Source organism: Branchiostoma lanceolatum, chromosome 18, assembly GCF_035083965.1.
Source record: "Branchiostoma lanceolatum isolate klBraLanc5 chromosome 18, klBraLanc5.hap2, whole genome shotgun sequence".
Taxonomy (NCBI): Eukaryota; Metazoa; Chordata; class Leptocardii; order Amphioxiformes; family Branchiostomatidae; genus Branchiostoma; species Branchiostoma lanceolatum.
This window is the reverse complement of record NC_089739.1, coordinates 11,420,039-11,441,339: the sequence shown is the minus strand read 5'-3', so window position 1 is coordinate 11,441,339 and position 21,301 is coordinate 11,420,039. Positions and strand designations below refer to the sequence as shown.

The 21,301-nt window shown below is 39.4% G+C and overlaps 1 protein-coding gene across 1 annotated transcript in view; it reads left to right on the top strand.

The window, feature by feature from the left end:
• LOC136423974 (uncharacterized) overlaps positions 1-21,301 on the top strand; it is a 40,827-nt gene that overhangs the window by 10,535 nt on the left and 8,991 nt on the right. The window contains exons 12-33 of the mRNA XM_066412374.1: positions 999-1,175; positions 2,350-2,511; positions 3,300-3,647; positions 4,035-4,188; positions 4,981-5,078; positions 5,502-5,640; positions 7,674-7,851; positions 8,323-8,483; positions 9,028-9,294; positions 9,827-10,129; positions 10,949-11,205; positions 11,647-11,803; positions 12,363-12,473; positions 13,456-13,596; positions 15,016-15,150; positions 16,132-16,254; positions 17,194-17,313; positions 17,699-17,833; positions 18,202-18,339; positions 18,803-18,925; positions 20,097-20,222; positions 21,035-21,169. Coding sequence (XP_066268471.1) covers positions 999-1,175; positions 2,350-2,511; positions 3,300-3,647; positions 4,035-4,188; positions 4,981-5,078; positions 5,502-5,640; positions 7,674-7,851; positions 8,323-8,483; positions 9,028-9,294; positions 9,827-10,129; positions 10,949-11,205; positions 11,647-11,803; positions 12,363-12,473; positions 13,456-13,596; positions 15,016-15,150; positions 16,132-16,254; positions 17,194-17,313; positions 17,699-17,833; positions 18,202-18,339; positions 18,803-18,925; positions 20,097-20,222; positions 21,035-21,169 — 3,688 coding nt within the window. The remainder of the gene's footprint in view (positions 1-998; positions 1,176-2,349; positions 2,512-3,299; positions 3,648-4,034; positions 4,189-4,980; positions 5,079-5,501; positions 5,641-7,673; positions 7,852-8,322; positions 8,484-9,027; positions 9,295-9,826; positions 10,130-10,948; positions 11,206-11,646; positions 11,804-12,362; positions 12,474-13,455; positions 13,597-15,015; positions 15,151-16,131; positions 16,255-17,193; positions 17,314-17,698; positions 17,834-18,201; positions 18,340-18,802; positions 18,926-20,096; positions 20,223-21,034; positions 21,170-21,301) is intronic.

Genomic DNA, 21,301 nt, shown 5'->3' with positions numbered 1-21,301 from the left:
GTGTTGAGATGATGCAGTCCATATATATAGTAGTCGATTTGGTATTCCTTGCCAATGTATTCCTCCTGAGGCTTATACTCATAAATGGTGGCAATATAGTTTATGTAGTTGCTACTATATTGTATTGACTTCCAGTCAAATGTCTTCGTTACAGATCATAGGAAACAGTTTCGTTATCATAATGCATATTTTGACTAGTATATACATGTACTAACATACCATATTGGTAAATGATGGGAATTTCATTCTCGCTGCATTAGGAAGCTAAGTAAAGGTGAACATTTGATATATCAGATATTCGTAGAACTCTAGTTTATGATATTTTGTACATATTTCAGTTCACAACACGCGTTGCTGATGTCCTGCACTGCATGTTTACATAATACAATGAATACATGTTGCATGTTTTAACCATCATTAACCTTATAAAAGGCAACAACTTAAAGAAAGTAAAAGGCCATATGATGCTATCTGCTTCTTGCATTACTCAACTCTACTGGTTTCTAATGTTTATGTACTTGTTACTATATTTTATGTCATGCCTGGGCCTGATACGGGTGTTCCGGACCGTGTGATAACTATCCGGATCACATAGGGTTCGGAAGGGTTATCACACAGGCTTCCATAGAATATTTCGAACGCATTTCGAGCGCGCCAGTTGCGCGGCCGTCGGAAATTCGAATACCAGATTCGGAGATTGGAATCAATGTTGCTACAGTTTCTTGTTCGAGGACACAAAACTCCCTCAACTTCTGGCGCATTCCGCATTGAAATGTGTGTTTTCTCGGGTGGGTATGACCAAGGTATGACATAAATAAAATACAACACGTTGTATTCCGCATCACCCTCGGTCCCAGCCCTCCCGCGGGTCGGATCGCCCTCCGGCCTACGGCCGTCGGGCGATCCGACCCGCGGTCGGGCTGGTACCTCGGGTGATACGGAATACCCCGTGTTGTATTCTATATGTATTGACTTCTATTCTAATGTCTTCCTTACAGATTATAGAAAACGGCCTCGTCATCATGAGTGATAGAAGGATTTATGTCCCGACTCTCCGCAACCCCGTGTCGCTTTCTTCAGTTCTTCGGTTCGTGTACGCGGACAACATCGCTGTGTTTGCACCCTTCTGGACCAACAATCGCTTCTACAATCTGCTGCTTGGTCACGCGCCAAAGGTGAATAAATAGTAATTTTCTTTATTGTATTTTCCTGCCCAGATGGGCTAAATGCACAAATGACCACACATGGTCTATAAGAAGCAAAATACATAAAAAGAATTGATACAATTCTACATTCTAATATAGTGAACTAAAAATTAAACAAACGGTTGACTATTGCTAAACTGATAGTGATCATCTAATACATGTAATAGTTTCTTCTCTCTTTTTGAAACATTTTGAAACATGACTAGATACATTGTCCATTATGTGCTCATTCGTACAGGACATAAGGTATATGAAAGTGTCCTGCTTTGACATTTTTGTACATTTCTTGTCTAGTTCTATTATTCTAAACAGCAATTGGCACTCATCATCATATAAGGAACAATCGAGTAAAAATGTGTTTCATCTTCAACATATAGATAAATAGAATACACACATATTACTAGCAGGGACGTTCAGATGGAATAATATGTATGTAAGCAAAAAGGACTAAAACATTTGTTTTGGCATTTGACAATGTTATGAGTATCATTAACCACTAGAAAGTGCAGCTTTTGAAATTTATAATTCTATAAATATGTAGTTATATGGAAGGTTTATCTGCATCTAGTTACAAAACATCTGCATCTAGTTACAAAACATCGATTTCATTTGACAATGTTATGGGTATCATTAACCACTCGAAACTGCAGCTTTTGAAATTTATAATTCTATAATTATGTAGTTACATGGAAGGTTTATCTGCATCTAGTTACAAAACATCGAGACCAAGCACAATACGTGCACATGTAAGCTGACATGAAATCTACTTCTTGCATCACTCAACTTTTTTCTAATGTTTAATACATAGCTTTTAAATTACTTATTTTTGTAACTATATTAGTTTTGCTTTGCTGATGTCCTGTACTGCATATTTACATAATGCAATACATTGAATATATGTTGCATGTTTTAATCATTATAAACCTTATGTAATGCAACAACGTGAATTAAAAGGCTATATGCTGCTTCTGATCCTATCTACTTCGTGCATTACTCAACTCAAGTAATTTCTAATATTTAATAAATAATCTTATATTGTATGCTTTTGTTTGTGATATTTGTACTTCACCATACGATTTTCTGATGTCGTACACTACTATATAACAACTAAAAGGCTATATCATCGGCTGCGTCTGCCCCCCAGGTGTGGTACCAGGTGTATACGGAGCAGTTTCACTTTGTCATGACAGTCGTCAACAAACACGTCATCCAGCAGTTCTCTCCAACGTTCTCCTTCCGTGCCAAACTTGTGCTGGTGGTGACGTATGACAGTATGGTGCCGCCCTGGACCGCAACAACACAGGAGGTCAGGATAAAACTAAATCATGTTACTTTACATTTCGATGCAGTCATTCGTTTGTTCTATCCGCCATATTGACTCTCAAGCCGGTCATTACGTTATGTGTGCTTCAATAGTGTTTTAAACTTCCAAAAAGCTTTACAGCGTTCCTGGGCCTTATTTCCAAAGAAAATAACTTTATGGTAAGAAGTTTTCGATTTTGCAAACGGGGACATACCAACTTTTTTTATATGATTTAGTGATATGAATCTTGAATATATGGGCTCTTAACAATCAGCCCGGATGTGTTTTGTCTGGAGACCTGAAAGAAAAAAAAGGAAAGTGCAGGAATATACGCCACACTAAAAATTTTTGTAGCCATTTTTGCCACTTGAAACACATGTGGATATCTTTGTCAGGTCTTTATGTGTTTTCGTATTGAATTTGATTTGCTCATCTTGGAAATTTTATTCGTTTAGATTTGCCATATCTATAAAGAGGGAGGTCAATTTGCCCCCCCCCCCCCCCATATGGTAATAAACAAATATCATACAGCATGAAATATACAAATACATGATATTCATGTACAAGGGTTAGTTAATAAGTTATGCAATTTGTGTCACGACAGGCTCGTTTTTCAAATAATTGAGTTGAAATTTGGCACAAAGCTAAATATAAAGTAAAAGCATATACATCTTCTTGAGACTTAAGTATCTAAAATTATTGTTCAGGTTTTAATGAGCGACTAGTTTGACATGTTGGCCGATCATTTTTTTTCAAACCAAACTGACCTTTAACATAATATCCATCCACAGGTAAACACTGTCCAGTTAGTCATCGCCACTGACTACGCCCACACATACGTGTTGTACAAATATCCCAGAGGACGAATGAAGTGGACTCCGGTTTTCAGCACCAATCAGGCTCAGTTTTACTCCTTCCCTGCACGAATTGGTTTCGTCATCAGGCACACAAACACGTTCGGCATCCGCACGGAATGGAGCGTGGAGGACCCTAACTCCGGACAGTGGTCAAGGATGACCGGCAGGCCGAACGCTTTTAGGATCAGTGACCGCCTCCCTACTGGGCTTTTAGCATACCGCGTGGAAACCAACAGTGACACATGGGTGAACCCAAGACTTGCCTGTCAGTCTTGGTTTGAGGTAAGGCAGATGTTTTCGAGTTATTCCTCTGTCTATTATCTCTTAATTTGTCAAAATTTAAAAACTGCCAGCTGGTAAGCAGTGTAATGATCGTCAGTGTAGAGTGCTCTCTTTATCTTCGAGAGGTAGCCAGTTCGTAGAAAAGACGTTAAAACATAATTCGGAATCCGTACATACTACTTCATTACGTATGTGCACTCAGAGTATAGCAGTTTAAAACACACCGCCACCAGTATACTAACCCCCTGCTGTAGTGCTTGTACATGTGTGGCACAATGGCTATAGAAAAGAAATGCGCACTGCCCTGTACTTCGAAAGGTGAGTATTCTAACCAACAGTTACCTCAACAATGTTCATGTTTAGATTAACGAAATAATTCATTTCCAGGAGGAGGAAGATCCCATGACGTGGGGTTTGTCACTAGTTGGACAATGCCCCTCTACTATGGCGCACGCTCTTCAGGAATACGGCACATTTACGACCTCTCCCAGCGAATACAGGAATGCTATCTGCTTTACCAGGCTCTTCAGCTCTTCATCAGGTTTGTAATGGATATTTGTTTCCTGGTTCTCTGAAACTAATTAGTGGTATGGGGCTCTTGTCGTTACGGTTATAAGTTCAGAATCTAAATGTTCTGAGAACGAATCCCTACCGTGTACCGGATCCTAATGCTGTGGCCTTCTTTATCCTCCCCTGATACGATACATATATAGATGCAAGAAGAATCGCAATTTAATATATAATTGCAATCAATTGATACCAATCTAAAGGTTCTGGGTTCGAATCCTTCATGGTTACAAATACTGTGCCCTTTGGAAGGCGCTCTACACCATTTTCCTTACAGAACTTAGGTAGAAACAAATACTTAGCTTCGGATATAACTTATAGGCACTTCCTCCTTGTCACAATACAAATACGTCTTTTTCTGTAGTTTACCATATTTGGCGTACCATGTAGTTCTTTTATATACCTTATGTAGTATCAACGTTTTCTGCTACATCCAGCAAAGAGATCCGTTAACTACAGTTAAGTATTTGTGCTACATATACTTCAGGTTTGCTACGTTAGTTTAGTGATTACGGGGTCTTTTTATAAATATGAATTGGTAATGAATTTTCTTTTTATTTGAGTTGAATGTGTGATAGTTGTGTGCCGATTTGTTAAAAATAGAGAGAACTCTAGCGACCCCAAAAAACACCCCTCCCAATGACATGGTATGGCCACCCTGCGACGTCACAAAATCAAGATGGTGACCACTACACACATACTAACGGATCCAACAAAGGTTTTGCTACGCAAACCTATAATAACGTGTCTGTCTTTATAATTGCAGGAGGGAATATGGACTGCTGCTATGAGTTGTTCACCGGAGCGCTTCTGGGGGGAAACCGTGTGAATAGTGGTGCCGGCTTTCTTCGGCGTTATGAGAGGGTAACATACTGTTCTCTTTCTTATTTAAGATCATCAAACTAAAATAACATTGTCTGAATTTTCTGATCATTCTATATTCTGAGCTTCTTACGATGCAATTTTTCTTCCCTATAAATCATGGTTCTACCTGATATATCAATCAATCAAATTTTACTTTATATTGACATGTGATACTCCCCGCAGTGCAAAAGAAGGGAGTAGATATTAGAAATTCCACAGAAGACCGAACGGATATATAGTTTTCAGAAATGTTCAAGTTGGCATATGTCGTACATACAGTTGAGCCATAAAGTAGTTATTTTTATCATAATTCTTAGAATTTCTACTTAACCACCATCATCGTCATCAATAACATGCCTGGACGTAGATAGAGTCTTGATCACTAGATTATGTTTTTCATTTTCCCTCATCCCTTTTTTTCAGACCTCCAACCAATATTACACCAGAGAATACCTGCCTTACCAGTGGTGCACCATGCAGGCACGTTCTACTGCCTACGTAGATAGATATGTCAGCAGACGGATCATGTCATCCAGTAGCTCTTACAGGATGGTCATCCAAGGTAAGAACGGAAAAAAATTCGATGAGTATGTTTTTCTTATTTTAGCTAGTGTTCGGTGTAAGAATTACGTTGGCAGTTTTTGCTAAGAATTCTTAATTGAATAAGGGGTAAAGCGGTCGAACCTCAGACTGAGGACGAAGCATGATGCTTTTTCGTTAGCTAGTAGTGCAATGCGGCTTCGCTACGGCGCGTGTTTTTGGCCAAGCACACCGTACCGGGTCACCCCTACTCTTCTCGATAAGTGTGTTGCCTTCTGTTACGTGCAGAGTTTTGACGCTTGGGGCTTATGCCTGAAGCTCCCTTATACACGGGGCCGCCGGCTTTACTTCACCATCCGAAATGACGAAATCAATCCCTTGAAATCAATGTAAACTACGCACAAAAAGTTCGGAAACTTGACTTTGGTCGATCATATTTCTGTCATTTTTTTTACCGATTTCAATGTATTACATATCATTTAAAAGCTTATTTGATTTCCTTTCCCATGATACCAAACTTATTGTGATTGCGAGTTCATGAAACGAGCATCAGGCCTGCTAAAGTGAGTGAGTCGAAGAAATAAAGTGCCCAGATTACCTTACTATAGTCAAACATGCTATTCCGTACATATTCTTCTGTTGATATTGACTTCTGTACGAGGGTATTGTGAAAAATCAACAAGAATAAACAAGACATATTCATGAAAGCTAAGTTTATTCTTTATCAAAACCAACAATCTGTGTCTTAGTAACGGGTTAGCAAGGAGTCTTAGTAACGGGTGGCCCAGCCACGCGCTGTCACTACAGCACGGCACCTACTCCTCATACTCGTCACCAGTCGCGCAATGGGATGCTGTGGGATAGCGTCCCATTCCTCCAGTCGTCCTAGGTCAGCCAGCATTGTTCTCTCGGTCACTCTTGCATGGACAGCTCGCCCAAGCTGATCCCATAGTTGTTCGATGGGGTTCAGGTCCGGGCTCTTAGAGGGCCACTCCATCCTCTCTACACCTGCATGCTGGAGATGGTCGGCGATGAACCCTGCCCGGTGTGGGCGGGCGTTATCATCTTGCAGCAAGGCATTCGGCCCCGCGTTATGGAGGAAAGGGATGGCCACCAGATCAAGTATTGTGTCACGATATCTTTCTGCATTGAGGGTTCCTGGTACAAGTCTTGTCTTTCCCCTGGAGGTTATGCCTCCCCATACTCCAATGTTTGTTGTGAAACAATAACAAACACCGGTACCTGTGGATGACGATACCGTTGCAGGACGCAGGCATTTATGTGGCGTAAACAATTGGATCTTCGATGTGCTAAAAATAACCTTGGAATTGGATGTTCTGTGTGCTAGAAATAACCTTGAATGGTCTGTGTTCTAAAAATAACCTTAGAACCAGAGGAAACAATATATTGAATCATCATCCGCGCCCATACCGATAGGATGTCACAGCGCGCGTATGACACCAACAGGGAATTTTGGGCACTTTTTCTCCGTGACCCACTCACATTATTAGTCCTGGTACTTGTTCCGTGGGTTTTCGATCACAATAAGTTTGGTATCATAGAACAGGGAATCGCACAAGCTTTGTAATGATATATAATGCATCAAAATCGGTAAAAAACAACGGAGATATGATCAACCAAAGTTAAGTTTCCGAACTTTTTGTGCGTAGTTTATAATTGAATATGATCTGACAATTACATTTTGCGCTGTCAATGATCATGATGATAAAGGCATTGTGGTTTTCCTCCCTTCGACTTGAGAATCGTTGCAATTCTGTTCTGCTTTCTAATTTCCTAGGAACATATTCCAGAGTTGTCTGACCACTTGCTTTCCACCGTGTTACTATGTATTTGGAATTCGGAATTAAATCATGATAGCCATACTGCTGCCTCTCTTTAAAGACATTGAAAGTTAATTTCCAAGTTTCAAGGACGTTAGAAGACTTTTACTTTTCAACTTTTCACATCATCTTTGATTCCTGTGAAGTGTGACCTATTATTTTCTGAGAATTCTAAGTACAAAACTGACTCAGTGTATTGAATCATTTCACGTAGGGACTGGATTTGGAGACCCTCACTTAGCCACTGCTGACGGTGTGGAATTCACCTTCAATGGCTACAACGAGTACGTCCTACTGCGCAGCCGCAGTAGCGCCCCCTATCGGTTTGAACTGCAGGGGCGTACCTCTCAATCTGCGACCCGAAACGGAAACGTCAAGGCTACGGTTTTCACGTAAGGCAATCTTTTATAATCCCAAACACAAACTTTGCCGTTTTTAAGATGTATTCAAGTAGTCAATAATTTGTGGGAATATTTAAAAAATAATTTCTAGGCTGCTAGTGGGTACATACCACTTGACAAGTCTGCAAACTAGAGTGTGATGTTTTATTAATCGTGCACGGTTCAGATATTTATGTGTTTTGGCGTTTGAACTTCTTGTCATCAGGAAGATACGCCAAAAATAGTTACTCAAGAAACTGTATAAGATTTTGAAACGGTTTCCCAGTCCTATCCTTAGTCACTGACGAAAGACAGCGGATGGTGTCTGAAACGTCTGACTGTTTCAAAACTTTATCCAGTTGCTTGAGTAACTATTTTTGGCGTATCTTACTACCTGGATGTCTAACCTTCATCAACGCATCAGGACGATTTATTATATTCTATAAGATAAAGCGTTTCTGTTCCTTTCTTCTACATTTGTAGTGCCTTTGCCTTCCGACAACCGAACGACACAGTCGAAGTGTTCCTGAGCGAGGATTCAAACAGTTTTCTGGTCCGAGTGAACGGTCAGGAGGTGCCGATCTCAGCCATCGTCAACGGTAGCAGGAGTACATTTGGTGATGGCAGGATGTTTCCTAGATATGGTAAGAACCTATTAAGCTAATTATATATGATAAGATGTCCGTAAATTACATACATGAATTTCATGTGAGATGGAAATGAACTTGAATGTCATGCCACAAATAGTTACTAATATAAGCAAGGAAAAAAACTAGTTGAATGCGAGAGTTATAACTTTTACTATGGTCGTCTGAACTTCAACGGCACAATATTGGAAACCTCACATTTACTACAGGTTAATTGAACAGTTGCCTCACATATATAATTTTGTTGTAGTGAATAGTTTTATTCCAGACTTATGTCTTGTTCTATGTTTACTGTTGTTACCATAGTCTGTACCTGCTACAATAGTCGTGCAATAAAGTTTTTTCTATATCACTTGCAATTGATACAGTAAGTTTGCAATAGCTAAAATGTAAAAAAAGTTCTTCACTTAAAAGGATTGACGGTGAATATATTGCCTTTACCCAAAAGTGTCTATAGTGTCTTCAATTTTGTTTCATGATATTTATCCAGACTTGTTTCGTTCCTAATTTCAAAATACTAATTATTTCATCGTTCCCGCAGCTAACGGAAACGGAAATGGTCAGTCGAAAGCAACTGGCCTTTTGGTCTCGTTTCCATCGGGAGCCTCAGTCGTCATCAACCTCTCCAACAACATCCTCACGTACACCGTGGGCGTGGCTCAGGACATGCAGGGTCAGCTCGAAGGCATGCTGGGGAATTTTGACGGCCGTTACCTTGGTGATTTCGCCTTCCCCAACGGAACCGCTGTGCCATTGGCAGACGCCAGGAACCCAAAAGAAGAGGAGCTATTCAGTTTTGGAAATACCTGTAAGTATTCCCATAAAGTCGATTGATCAATTTTATTGTACTGAGATCGTATACGTACTTGCATTTTGTGATATGTTTGTATAACATCATTTATTACGTTACGTTATATTTGATTACAATGCACCTGTGCTGTGGTAAACAAGCCAAAATGCTACTATTGTGATCAAATTACCCACCAACATGGTTGCTGGGGGATTAGAAAATAGTTCTGACAAAGCCAACGAAAAGCCTCTGTACTCTGCAGCTTTCACACGTATTAATGGCTATATGGATTTGAATAAGCAATAAAGTAATCCAACATCAGTTAGAGCAGACGATATGAACTGCTATGTGAATTTTGTAGGGACCTGTTAATTGTTTGATAAGTTTTTTATTGTGAATGGTTTGAACATTGTGTTGTATGTGCTATGTAAGCTCAATATCATTTTGGGTAATATTGATTTTGTAATGACTCTGAACCTTTCCAATTATAATTCGTATTTATTTACTTTTTTTAAATAAGATATATTGATGTCATATTGATATTTAACAGGGTCTCTGCGAGCGCTGAGTGCATTTGACGGCACAAGCGTCGACGACCTGAGCCTGTTCACCTACTACCCACAAGGCACTTCGCCGATGACGTATGGAGACGACTCGTTCCGGTCGACGTTCTTCGGAGACGACCTTTCGGTGTTGTTCGGAGACGCCTTGCTCCAGGAGCAGGCTGTGGCCGTGTGCGGAAGCGTGACGGCTAGGGAATGTCTGTACGACGTCGCCATAACGGGGGATCTTTCTTTTGGAAACGATACAATGCAGCACGAGAAAGCCTTCAAAGACGCTTGTGGCATACTAAGTAAGCCATATTCTTTATATTCTATATATACGTGAAGTGCTGTTTGTGATTAAAAATATATATGACCCAAGAGCGGTCCCCAGAAATGGAACGACATGGAACGAACTAAAACAAAATACTTCTGTTCCATTTCGTTCCATTTCGCACTTTCCCATTAGTACAATTCTCTGAGCTAGAAGAGATTTCTTTCAATACATAAAGTAAACATATGCCACCATTGAGACAGACTTACAACATGTACAAAATCAACATCAAGTCACGTGACAGGAGACTACAAGACGAGACCTCATAGCAACACCGGGTTGACGAAGAGACAGAGTTCGTCTCGAAAGCTCCCCGTAGCAATTTATGTACGTTGTGTGTAAGGATTAAATGTTTGTCAAAACTAGAAGAGATTGTTGGTATTTGTCTGAAAATTTAGATAGATTCGGTTCCTCACTAAAATGGTATTTTAGGGATGTATGGCGTAATGAACGCCCATACTCAATCCACACAGTTTTCAGATAAAACTTGAATTTTAGGGCATGGTCATATTCCTTTTGCGATCGTCTTACGAATACAAGCTGAGGGCATTTTTTGTATAGTCGTGGTCGTGCATGTATTATTCAAAATCCGTATGTCTTGTGACTGAAAAGACTGTCATAGATACATTTCGTTTGTTAGTTATGTATCAGTCTCCTTGAAATTTCTACAACATCAAAATCATACTTCGAATGTGACCACGCCGTAGGTTGGAATGCTACAACTTTAGTCGTAATTTCGAACATGCTTATAGACTTGTGGAAGTTGTAGTTGGATTGATATTTTTCTTCATTTCAGTGAACAGTCCTCCCGAGTTAGAATATCCCGAAGAGATCGTCGCGTATGTCAATCAAGAATACAATGTCACACTCAACGCCACAGACGATAAAGACAAAACTGTGACGTTTACGTTAACCGGTAACGGAACGATGGCGCGGACAGGGAACCTCACGGCGAGTTTCAGCTGGCTCCCGACCTCCGCTGAGAAGGCTTACGTTGAGTTCATCGTAACCGACTCTACCGGTGCCGCATCGTCCATTACACCAAAGATAACGGTAAGTAATTTCAAAGAAAAAGCATCATGCTTCACCTCAAATGAGGATGCCTTGAAACGAAAACGACAAGAAAATCGCTAAGAAAGACTACTATTCCAATGAAAATTCATCTGTGACATTGATTTACATTATCAAAATCTATAGTTCTTACAGACAAGCTTTCAATCAATCCTAAAAGGACTAATCCTTCTCAAGTTGACATGACCCGTGGGACATTGGTTGCCGGACATCTTTGCATGCTGACGTCACCCGTTGTTAGGTAACACTTCCGCTCGGATCACATGACATAGACTTCAGGTTATTTGAACGTTACAAAGATCAGAGGACTGATCGATACCTTAGTTTTAAGAGCTTTACTTTATGTATGGGAACCAACTTTTTCATCTTTTAGGTATTTTTGATGATGGTCACCTAAACCTTAACCATTTTTGCATTACGTAGATATGTGGCTGCCAAAACAATGGGACATGTATGTTTGACCGGATCGTCAGTAGAGATAACGGTTTCGCGATGGCGCCCTGTACCTGTGTGCCCGGGTTTGCGGGTGATCTGTGTGAGCAAGACGCCGACGGGTGTGCAGATATTCCCTGCTTTCAAGGCAAGAATGTTTGATTTATCTTTATCTTCAAAATGTATTCTACTTCACCACAAAACAAGGATCATCGTAAGCCCCAATCTGGTGTTTGGGGTTTCACTAACTGGATTATAAGGATAGATGTCTGTTCACCTGATTCTTAGATATGAAAATGAACATGTCTTAAGTGTTATATCATGATATCATAATGGCCGATGATGATTTTCACAATGAATAACACATAAACTTAATATAACTAAGAACGCTTATCAGGTCCCTATTATAAACTTGATGATGTTGAACACCACTGTGCCATATTGTGTAGATCTCTTGAACACACACACACACACACACACACACACACACACACACACACACACACACATACACATACATACATACCTACATACATATCTATATAGATTCCTTCTTTTTAGTTATTATCTTGCTTCGTATTACAGTTCCAACATAGGTGCTTCTAGTGCATATTGAAAAGTGCCCTGCAATTACGCTCTTGAGCTACGATGTTATATTTTGATTGAATGTGTCATCAAATAAACAAGTTCGGTTGTTTTTTCTTTAGGGGTAACATGTACGGATGTCAAGGGAGCGATCAACACCACAGCAGGTGAGAAGGGGTACACATGTGGACCCTGTCCGGACGATACAACAGGCGATGGAGAGACGTGTGAAGGTACTCAAGCTTCTTTTCTTATCACGCAAGCTTCTTATTATCAAGAAACTTCGAATTTTTTTGATTTTTGATTTTATCAGAATTGCAACAGTGCAACACACGTGAGACACATGCAGGTATTGCTGGTGTCGTGACCCACACAGTCACATAATATACCCGTTTTAAAACTTGGGTGGAGTGAGGAAAGTCGTGTAAAGTGACTTTCCCAAGAGCACAAGATTGGTGGCCTCAGGAGTTTCGAACCCGGGATCGCTGGGTTCTGGGCCTAAAACCAATTGACAAGCACATGATTAGGCGAAGCTTACGAAAACCCTTCCATTACGCCACACAACGCAACCTTCAAACGTCGATAGCAAAATAGAGCATGCTAACTTTAAACAAAATATACCATTTGGATATATGTCTTAGATATATAAACTTGCACTGACACTACGATAGCATCGAAGACTAAAAGGAAAAAAAACACAGCAGTACAGATTGATTGAATTGATAATGACAAAATGTGCACTTCATCAAGATCTGCTAGTAACCACTAGTAACCTTAGACATTTCAACAAAAGATTATATTGTTTTTTTCTTTTATACATTTGACTAACGACAAACAAAACCTGTCTGCTAGCATCGAACAAAACATCATTCACTTACATACATTGAGTCGCATACATTGGGAGTGATAGATAATTGAATTCATTAGTTCCGTTTCCGTTTCACAGTGAAACCGTTGAGGTCGCGACATTTGAGTCCTTTGTGTCGCGAGCGGCTGTAGAATAGGGTGTAAAAACTCCACGCAGAGACCTTATGGTGGCGACTAGGCTATGGACAATGGACTATGATTAACGTATAATCCCATTAATACTAGAACACAGACTCCTAGCCTACACGCACAGCTCTCCCCATAGCCAGAATATTCATCTTAAGAATGTGGGCTATTAAAGAAAGAAGAAGAAGATCCTTAACATAATATAATATGATCATTTTCCAGACGTTGATGAGTGCCTGTTGGACGCTGGGGATCCCCGTTGCCACAAGTGTGTAAATGCCAACTGTATTAATACTCCTGGCAGCTACACTTGTGTCTGTAAGGAGGGCTTCCACAAGGATGGGGACGATAAAGTGTGCTATGGTAGGTCTGACTAATTGCATTTAATGGCGCAGTCAAATTTGTCGTATGTCATCATCTTATAGCCTGAATTCAATCAAGCCTCCTGTGACCGCTCGCCGCCCTGTAACCGCCTCGCAACCCAAGAGCTTGATGGCTAGGGCCGCTAACTCAAGGAAATCCTCCTGTCTAAATATGGATAATTTATGCAGCCGTCATCATACCACAGAGCTGCCTGCCCAGGCCAGACTCTAGTTGCTAAGGATCTATTGCTGTTGCTACCCAGTGATTGACAGTTGCAGATGTCTGATCTGCAGGTGGTAGGAAGAGAGTTTCACAGGCCTTTTCTCTGTACTTTGAACATTACACGGCAGACAAGTCTTTTCTTGTTGGATTTTCAAACTTGGTTTTTGATGTGGGAGAAACTGACATTGTCTGCCTCTAAAGGAACGGATAAACTAAGAGGAGGTTTAAAATCCCTTTTAACCGGCTTGGATATATCTCATTTCTCACCCCTTCCAACATCTGGATCTAATTTCCCGTCCCTTCCTCCACGTCTGCCTGTGGTGACAGCTAACAGACAGGCTAACTAGGTGGTTTCTATGGCAATGGGAGACTAGCTGAAATCCTGCCCTATGATTGGTGTTACCGTTTTTGACAGTTCTCCCGGCTTAGAGCAACCAGAGCACAAACTCCGCGGGGAGGGGAGAGAAACCCCCGGACAGCTGGAGTTTGCGTTATACAGACTAGTCATCTTACAATTTTGATGTCGTAGAATCTACTAGCAGGCCTTGACAGAACCGCCTGCGGACAAGGATCTAAAAAAAAGTATTTTCGTAACAACTTGAAGACGGCTGAATTTTACAAGCCACATACACGTCTATCCAAGGAATGCCCTTAGTTTGCGATCATACGAAGATCTTATCATACGTCAGGTCTACGATAAAAACTTGATGGAAACTCAAGGGTATTTCATAACAAAATGTAGATCTCTCCTAACGCGACAGAAAAGCTTTTTGTTTAGATGATTGATTTTGCTACTGCTGAAAAATCTACAGCAAAAACCGTTTAACGAATTTGACTGTTCCTTGATGGACATGTCCTTGGTACTGAATTGCTGAGTGTAGCGTAGAGTGCACATTGAAATGCATTATTAGTGATCAGATTTTTATGACGTTTTCGGTCACTTCCTTTAAATCTGTCGATATTTTTCTCAACCAAAGTTCCTTACAGATTTTGCAACATATATATTTATGGCATCAGTCGATGAATCAGTAAACCTCATTTCCTTCATTCATACTGCATGAAAGCAATGAATTTGAATCCTTTGACTGTAGTATTATTTGTCTGCGACGTGTTTTCTTATTTTTCATATGCTAGTCACGTTCACCGTAGAATGTCAGAAAGTGATCAACGGACGCATGTCAATTTTTTTTTGTATAGACATTGATGAATGCCGAAGTGACAACACCAACGACTGTGACTGGGTTTTCGGTTACTGTAACAACACTGAGGGTGGGTACGAGTGCCTCTGTGACCCTGGATTCATCAGTTATGACGGCGGATTAACATGCGAAGGTAATAAGAATACACATACACTACCAAAAATCGTTTTTCTTGTCAATCTTGTTTTTCCTTCTACAAAGAATCTTTTTCTGAAACTGAGTGTCAGTAGGAATATCATTCAAGAATCCCTCTTGTAAGCACAAACAAGAATCCCTCTTTTAAGCACAAACAAGAATTGCATCCAAGAATTTTTCTCTTGCACTTTCTTAAACCAAGCAAGTTTGAGAAAATAATTCTAGTAGAATAAAATTTTCAAGAAAAAATATCTTAAGGAAAGAATCTATAAGAAAAAAACATTTGACCAAACAAAAATGAATCTAACAGTAAGGCAGAGAAAGCAAATTTTTCTTATTTTTCTAGAAAATTCTTATTAGAAAACATAATGCTAGAATTGAGTAGAAATATTTTCTTATTAAAATTCTTTGTATAAGAATTGACATCGACAAGACATCCCAGAAGGTTTCTTGAATTTTCTTGTTTTTCTTTGTATAAGAAAATCTTTCTTAACATAAGAAAACAAGAAAAATAAGAAAGAATAAGAAAAAAACATTTTTGGTAGTGTAGACGTTTCATCTGACAATACACAAGTAATATCGACTAATGGTTGGCGTTTGCCTTGCCATTTTCCTCTGCACCAATAGTGCTGCAGAGAAAAAAGTATTTTCTTTCCTTCTGATTATGCTAATTGTGCTAATTTGTACCTATACTAATAGATTACCACGTAAGCATAAATGAGAATTCTGTACCTTATTGGTATTCTTATCTAAGTACTATGTTTTGAACGTTTATGTTTTTTTGGTTTACATTTTTGTAGTTAAGAATGTTTTGTTTATTTTACAAACGATAGCTATTTACCTCTATGGAGAAAGTCATCCTGTTCAAAAAGAAACAAAAGTGGTAGAATTTTCCCGCACGTGCGGACATTCAAACACTCAAAACGCGAAAACGGTGCTTACTAAAAGTTTAAAATTCGTTTAATTTTGTTGCTTTTAGATCTCAATGAATGTCTGATAAACAATGGTGGTTGTCAGCGCATCTGCAAAAACAATGAGGGCAGCTACGAGTGTGACTGTGGGGTGGCATATTACCTGACGTCAGACGAACATACTTGTATAGGTAAGGGACTAAATAGGTTTGAGATACAGTGTTGTTGACTGTTTTATCAACCTCATTCGTACATGTTGCAAGACTGGTTGATTTGTACATTTGGGGTCCAAACACTGTCATTTGTACTTTGCTGTAGCTATTTTAACATCCTCAATTTCTTTTGGAATAAAATCCATTGTTTAAAGTAACGGTTGTGGTTAAAAACTGACTAATATTGACACAATTTAATCTCCGTACATACCTTAATAATTTCATTGTAATATGTATCATTTTGGAAAGCTGTTGTGTTGCCCTTTACAATGATATCTCTTTTGTTAAGATCGCATATTCATGAGTTTACAACCAGGGCTACTCATGTAGTAGGCCGCGACAGAAAGGAAACAAATGCCCATGCTTAAAAATATCTATTATGCAAAGCACTATACGATTGATAAGGTAATAACGGAGATGTGATTTATCAAATTTAAGTTTCTGAACTTTTCTGCGTCGAGCGTAGAATAGCAGCCAATACAAAAGTGATATCGAAAATATTACAACAAAGGTAGGGGTTCATCGACGCATGGTCGTCAATAAGCTATCCCGAAAGGTGTCTTTACTTATAATCTGTTGAACTGCATGGTCACGGTGCCGTGATCAAATTTGGCCTCAAAAGTCACAAACCTTTTACAATCTCGAACCAAGTTTGTTCATGTTCTATCTCAATTGATTCCAACGAAACGTGTCTTCGATTCCTGGTCACCTAAGTTCATTTGAAAGTATCCACTGAAAGTCTGTGCCAGCAGGCCCCTTTTTACAGGTCCTTTTTACAGCCAATGGCTATCCCACCTTCATGACAGCAAAGCTTTGTCCATCTAGCAAACACTATTCTATAAAAGCAACATTACACGTGCTGTTCTACGAACAAAATAGACAAGTAAATTTTTTATGGTACCACTTGTCTTTCTACAGAACTTGATGAATGTGAAACTAACACCAAGTGCGAGTACTTCTGCGAGGACTTCGTGGGGCACTACGAGTGTTACTGTCCGGATCTGTTTTCAGCTGACGAAAACGGAAGAACCTGTAGTCGTAAGTATCAAACTTGCCTGAACTCAATTATATTTCATTGTATTAGCCCGTGGCCACTTGATGAACCTTCAGGAAGAGCTTTAAAGGCCAACTGGTCCGCGGTGTCTTAACAAAAGTTATTGATTGATTGGTTGGTTGGCTGATTGGTTGAATGAATGATTGAGCAGTAGTGAAGCCGCATAGCACTGCAGCTAGCTACTTGCAAAAGTATCGTGCAAATTAAATAGGATTTATTTTCCTTATGTTGCAGTAAGAGACTGTCGAAAAATCAGATTAATACCGTGATTGAAGACAATGTCTTTGTTGGGCATATTGCTACTCTATTTTCAAATGATAATTGTCTATATCTGAGATAATGTTCTTTTTTTTTTACCCATATTACCAGCATACGTCAACTGCAGCTCTAACAACACGTGTCACCCTGCACCCATCGGAGCATGCGCACAAAACTGGACCACTGATGTAGACACGTGTTTTTGCATTCGAGGGTATGAGTTACAACCTGACAACTCCTGCCGAGGTAGGGATCTGCTCCTGTCAATCTCTGTTGTTCATTAATCATTCCTGTCAAATTCATCGTATTTTCAACAGTGTTGAACTTCCTTTTTTAGGCTCGTTTCTAATGTTGTGTACAGACTGAATAAAAGTTGTATAGTGTTTATTTACAAACTCATACACGAAAACATGTAAGGAATCGTAACTCACAGATACGATAACCTAGTCTATACCAATCCGTACACAAGATGGCGAGATTAAACATGGCCATGACGTCATAAGTCAATATGGCGACCACCTTCGACTCTAGGGTAAATAGAATACGATTTCGCTATCGCTAATCTATCGCAAAAGCTCTAATGAATAAAAGCATAACTTCTCCATTGTCAACAGATATCGATGAATGCACGAACGGGGAGGCTCGGTGTGACGAGAACTCCATCGGATGTAATAACACCCCTGGCGACTATAAATGTATCTGCAAAGACGGCTACGAGCTCTCCGTCAGCCATGGGCTCCGCAAATGTCACAGTATGTACACACTTTTATTTCTGTGCTAGGTGATGCCTAACGGATGAAGAGATAGATTGGTGACGTTAACACATTCCATCAGATCAGCCATACTTTAAACCATTCTGCATGATGAGCACACAAAAAAACAGGCGCAAATACATCATAATGTCTAAAATGTGGAAGGTTGAACGTATATATAGATTTTAGGTTCTACGTTACTTCTGTGCGGAACGTATGCATATATCAAAGTACGTTAGGTGTGTTTTCACAAGTTTACAGTGTCAAAAAGGGTTCATGAAGCAAAAACATGTAAAGTTATAATGAATTTTGTCATGGTTGTTTGCACTTTTTTTAAATAGTATTTTTTTGTATTGCGTGACTGCTCATGGCACCAAATTAAAAGAGGCTAGATGTAATTAATAATAATAATAATGATAATGATGAATGAGCGTTGCTTAACCTCCACATCGTCTGTCTACAGATATAAACGAATGCAATGATAACTACGGGAACTGCTCACATGAGTGCGAGGACACAGTCGGCTCCTTCTACTGCGACTGTCCTAAAGGCTGGAGACTTGGCAGCGACCAGAGGACGTGCGAAGGTAGGGTATTGCCGATTCAATAACTAATTCAGCTCAACTGATTTTTTTCTTTCCGATTGGTTCCATTCAAACCTCAATCTTTACTTTGTGAACCCAGTAATTACAATGTAACAATGTTGTTGAAGATATCTACAATGTCAGTATCGTATATCCACGCTTTTATCACAAACTTAAGTTTTACAATGTAAGACAGGTAGTCGTCATATTGGCTACATCCCGAAACACTATTAAAGTCATGAGCATGGACTGTTATAAATTAGCAGTAACTCAAGAATAATATCAAATCAATGCATCTTCTGTCATCGACAAACAATTTTACAACACTACTAATAATACTGATCATATAACAGTATCATCTATGAAGGTATCTTGAGAAATACTGGTATGCCTTACATTTTCCTCCTGACCTAAAGCATGTACAGCTTTATTTACATGCTCAACTGATGATGGAAATTTACTATTTACAGACACGCGAGCAGTCGGTCTTATCTTAAAATTTAGTTTAACAAGGCGTTCATGGTTTATTGTAACCCCAGAATCGTTTCCGGTAGCAGAACCCTTTTTTCAGGATTTACGTCGATGAAGGTTTGATATCAAGGTGGAGTACTACAAAAAAGAAGAAAAATATAGGAAACAACTGGATAAAGTTACTTTTACAGCTAAATATGTGCAAATCTTCTTGAAATATTTTATATAGTTATTTTATTTTATTTCTTCTTAGAAGACTATGTAGCTGTTCTATCTACTTAGTATGGTGTTCTAGAATCTAGAAAGCACTTCTAGAATCTAAAAATCACTTCTAGAATCTAGTAAGCACTTCTAGAATCTAGTAAGCACTTGAATTTCTAATTCTAGAAAGATGATTTGAACGTCTTTCTGTAATCTCAACATAAAAACTGCTTCAGAATCATGACCCTCAAGTTGCAAAGCGAAGTTAGTATTTTAATATGCGTATGATTCCATTGATCGGAAGTACATACGTTAGGGACTGAAGACTGTTTCATCTGTTGGCGATAAAAAATTAAAACACGTTTAAAAGAATGATGTAATAATTACAGTTTTACCATAAAAACAAAAATATTTATCAAGTGCTAATGTTAAAGCATTACAATCAAAACTTCAAGAACTAACGTTGATTATGATTATGAATACTTATCTTGTATTGCTGCAGATATAGACGAGTGTTCATCTGATGCTCTGAACGACTGTAGTTACAACGCCGTCTGCAACAACACCATAGGAGGGTACCTGTGTCAATGTCAAGACGGATTTAGTGGTGACGGGTCTCTATGTGGAGGTAGGGAAGCATCATTCATTTTGTCTACATTGACACAGATAAAACCGTTTATGTATTCTACCTGCCCACGTTCCCTACATGCACAGGCCAGAATCTGGCCCCTTGTTTTCCAGGTGGATCCACCAAGAAGTCCTGTACCTTGTCCTAGCCTCTGCTTCCCGAATGTTTAACCCAGTGTCCTTCACGATCTAGTATTTCCATCTCTTGGGTGGTCTTCCCTGGGGTTATGTAGTCATTTATTTATTTTTCTAATCTTCATAACATGGTTAGCCCCTTTAAAACATCTTTAAATCCCTTCAACAGAGATTGTTCTCTAGACCCCTTGGAAATCAACAAAATTGACCTTGTTGATATTCCAAGGGGTCCAGAGAACAATCTCTGTGGAAGGGAATTTAAAGATTTCGGAGGTATCAGAAATAGTACTTTCTTGAAAAGCACTGTTAAATGTACTTATATTGGTCGTTTCTTATATTTCATATTACCGTATACCTTCAATACTCTAAGTGGATGTCTTAGCTACAGCACCAGCACTGTTGCCATTACTTGCTTTCTTGATGATTTGTTGACTTATTACACAGTAAGCTACTTAAACTTGTGACACAAGAAGTACTTCTCTCGTCAGATATGGAATGGATGCTTTTCCAAGAAGCACTACAAGACGCTGTATCCATATGTCAGAACGATATAACTGTATTATTGTTATCATTTTTATTACTAAATATACGTTTTCCCGCTTTTTCATATATTCTGAATGTCACTGTTCTATGTAACAATAGAGTGATTGAAGTGGAAAACCATGATATATATTTCAGATATTGACGAGTGCATCCAATTGGGTGAGCGCGGTCAGGGTGGATGCGAAGTCGGCTGTACGAACTTTAACGGCGGTTACGTCTGCACTTGCGGGACGGGGTACCAGCTCAAAAATGACAGCGTTTCATGCAAAGGTACAGTATCTCTTAAGCCCCTCCTCTCACTTGACCCGCGGCACGCTGGCGGCGTCGCTGCGGTCGATCGGATTGACAAAGCACTCAACGAATTTCATCCACAGAAAACGAGTCTTTTTAAGCTTTGTGTGT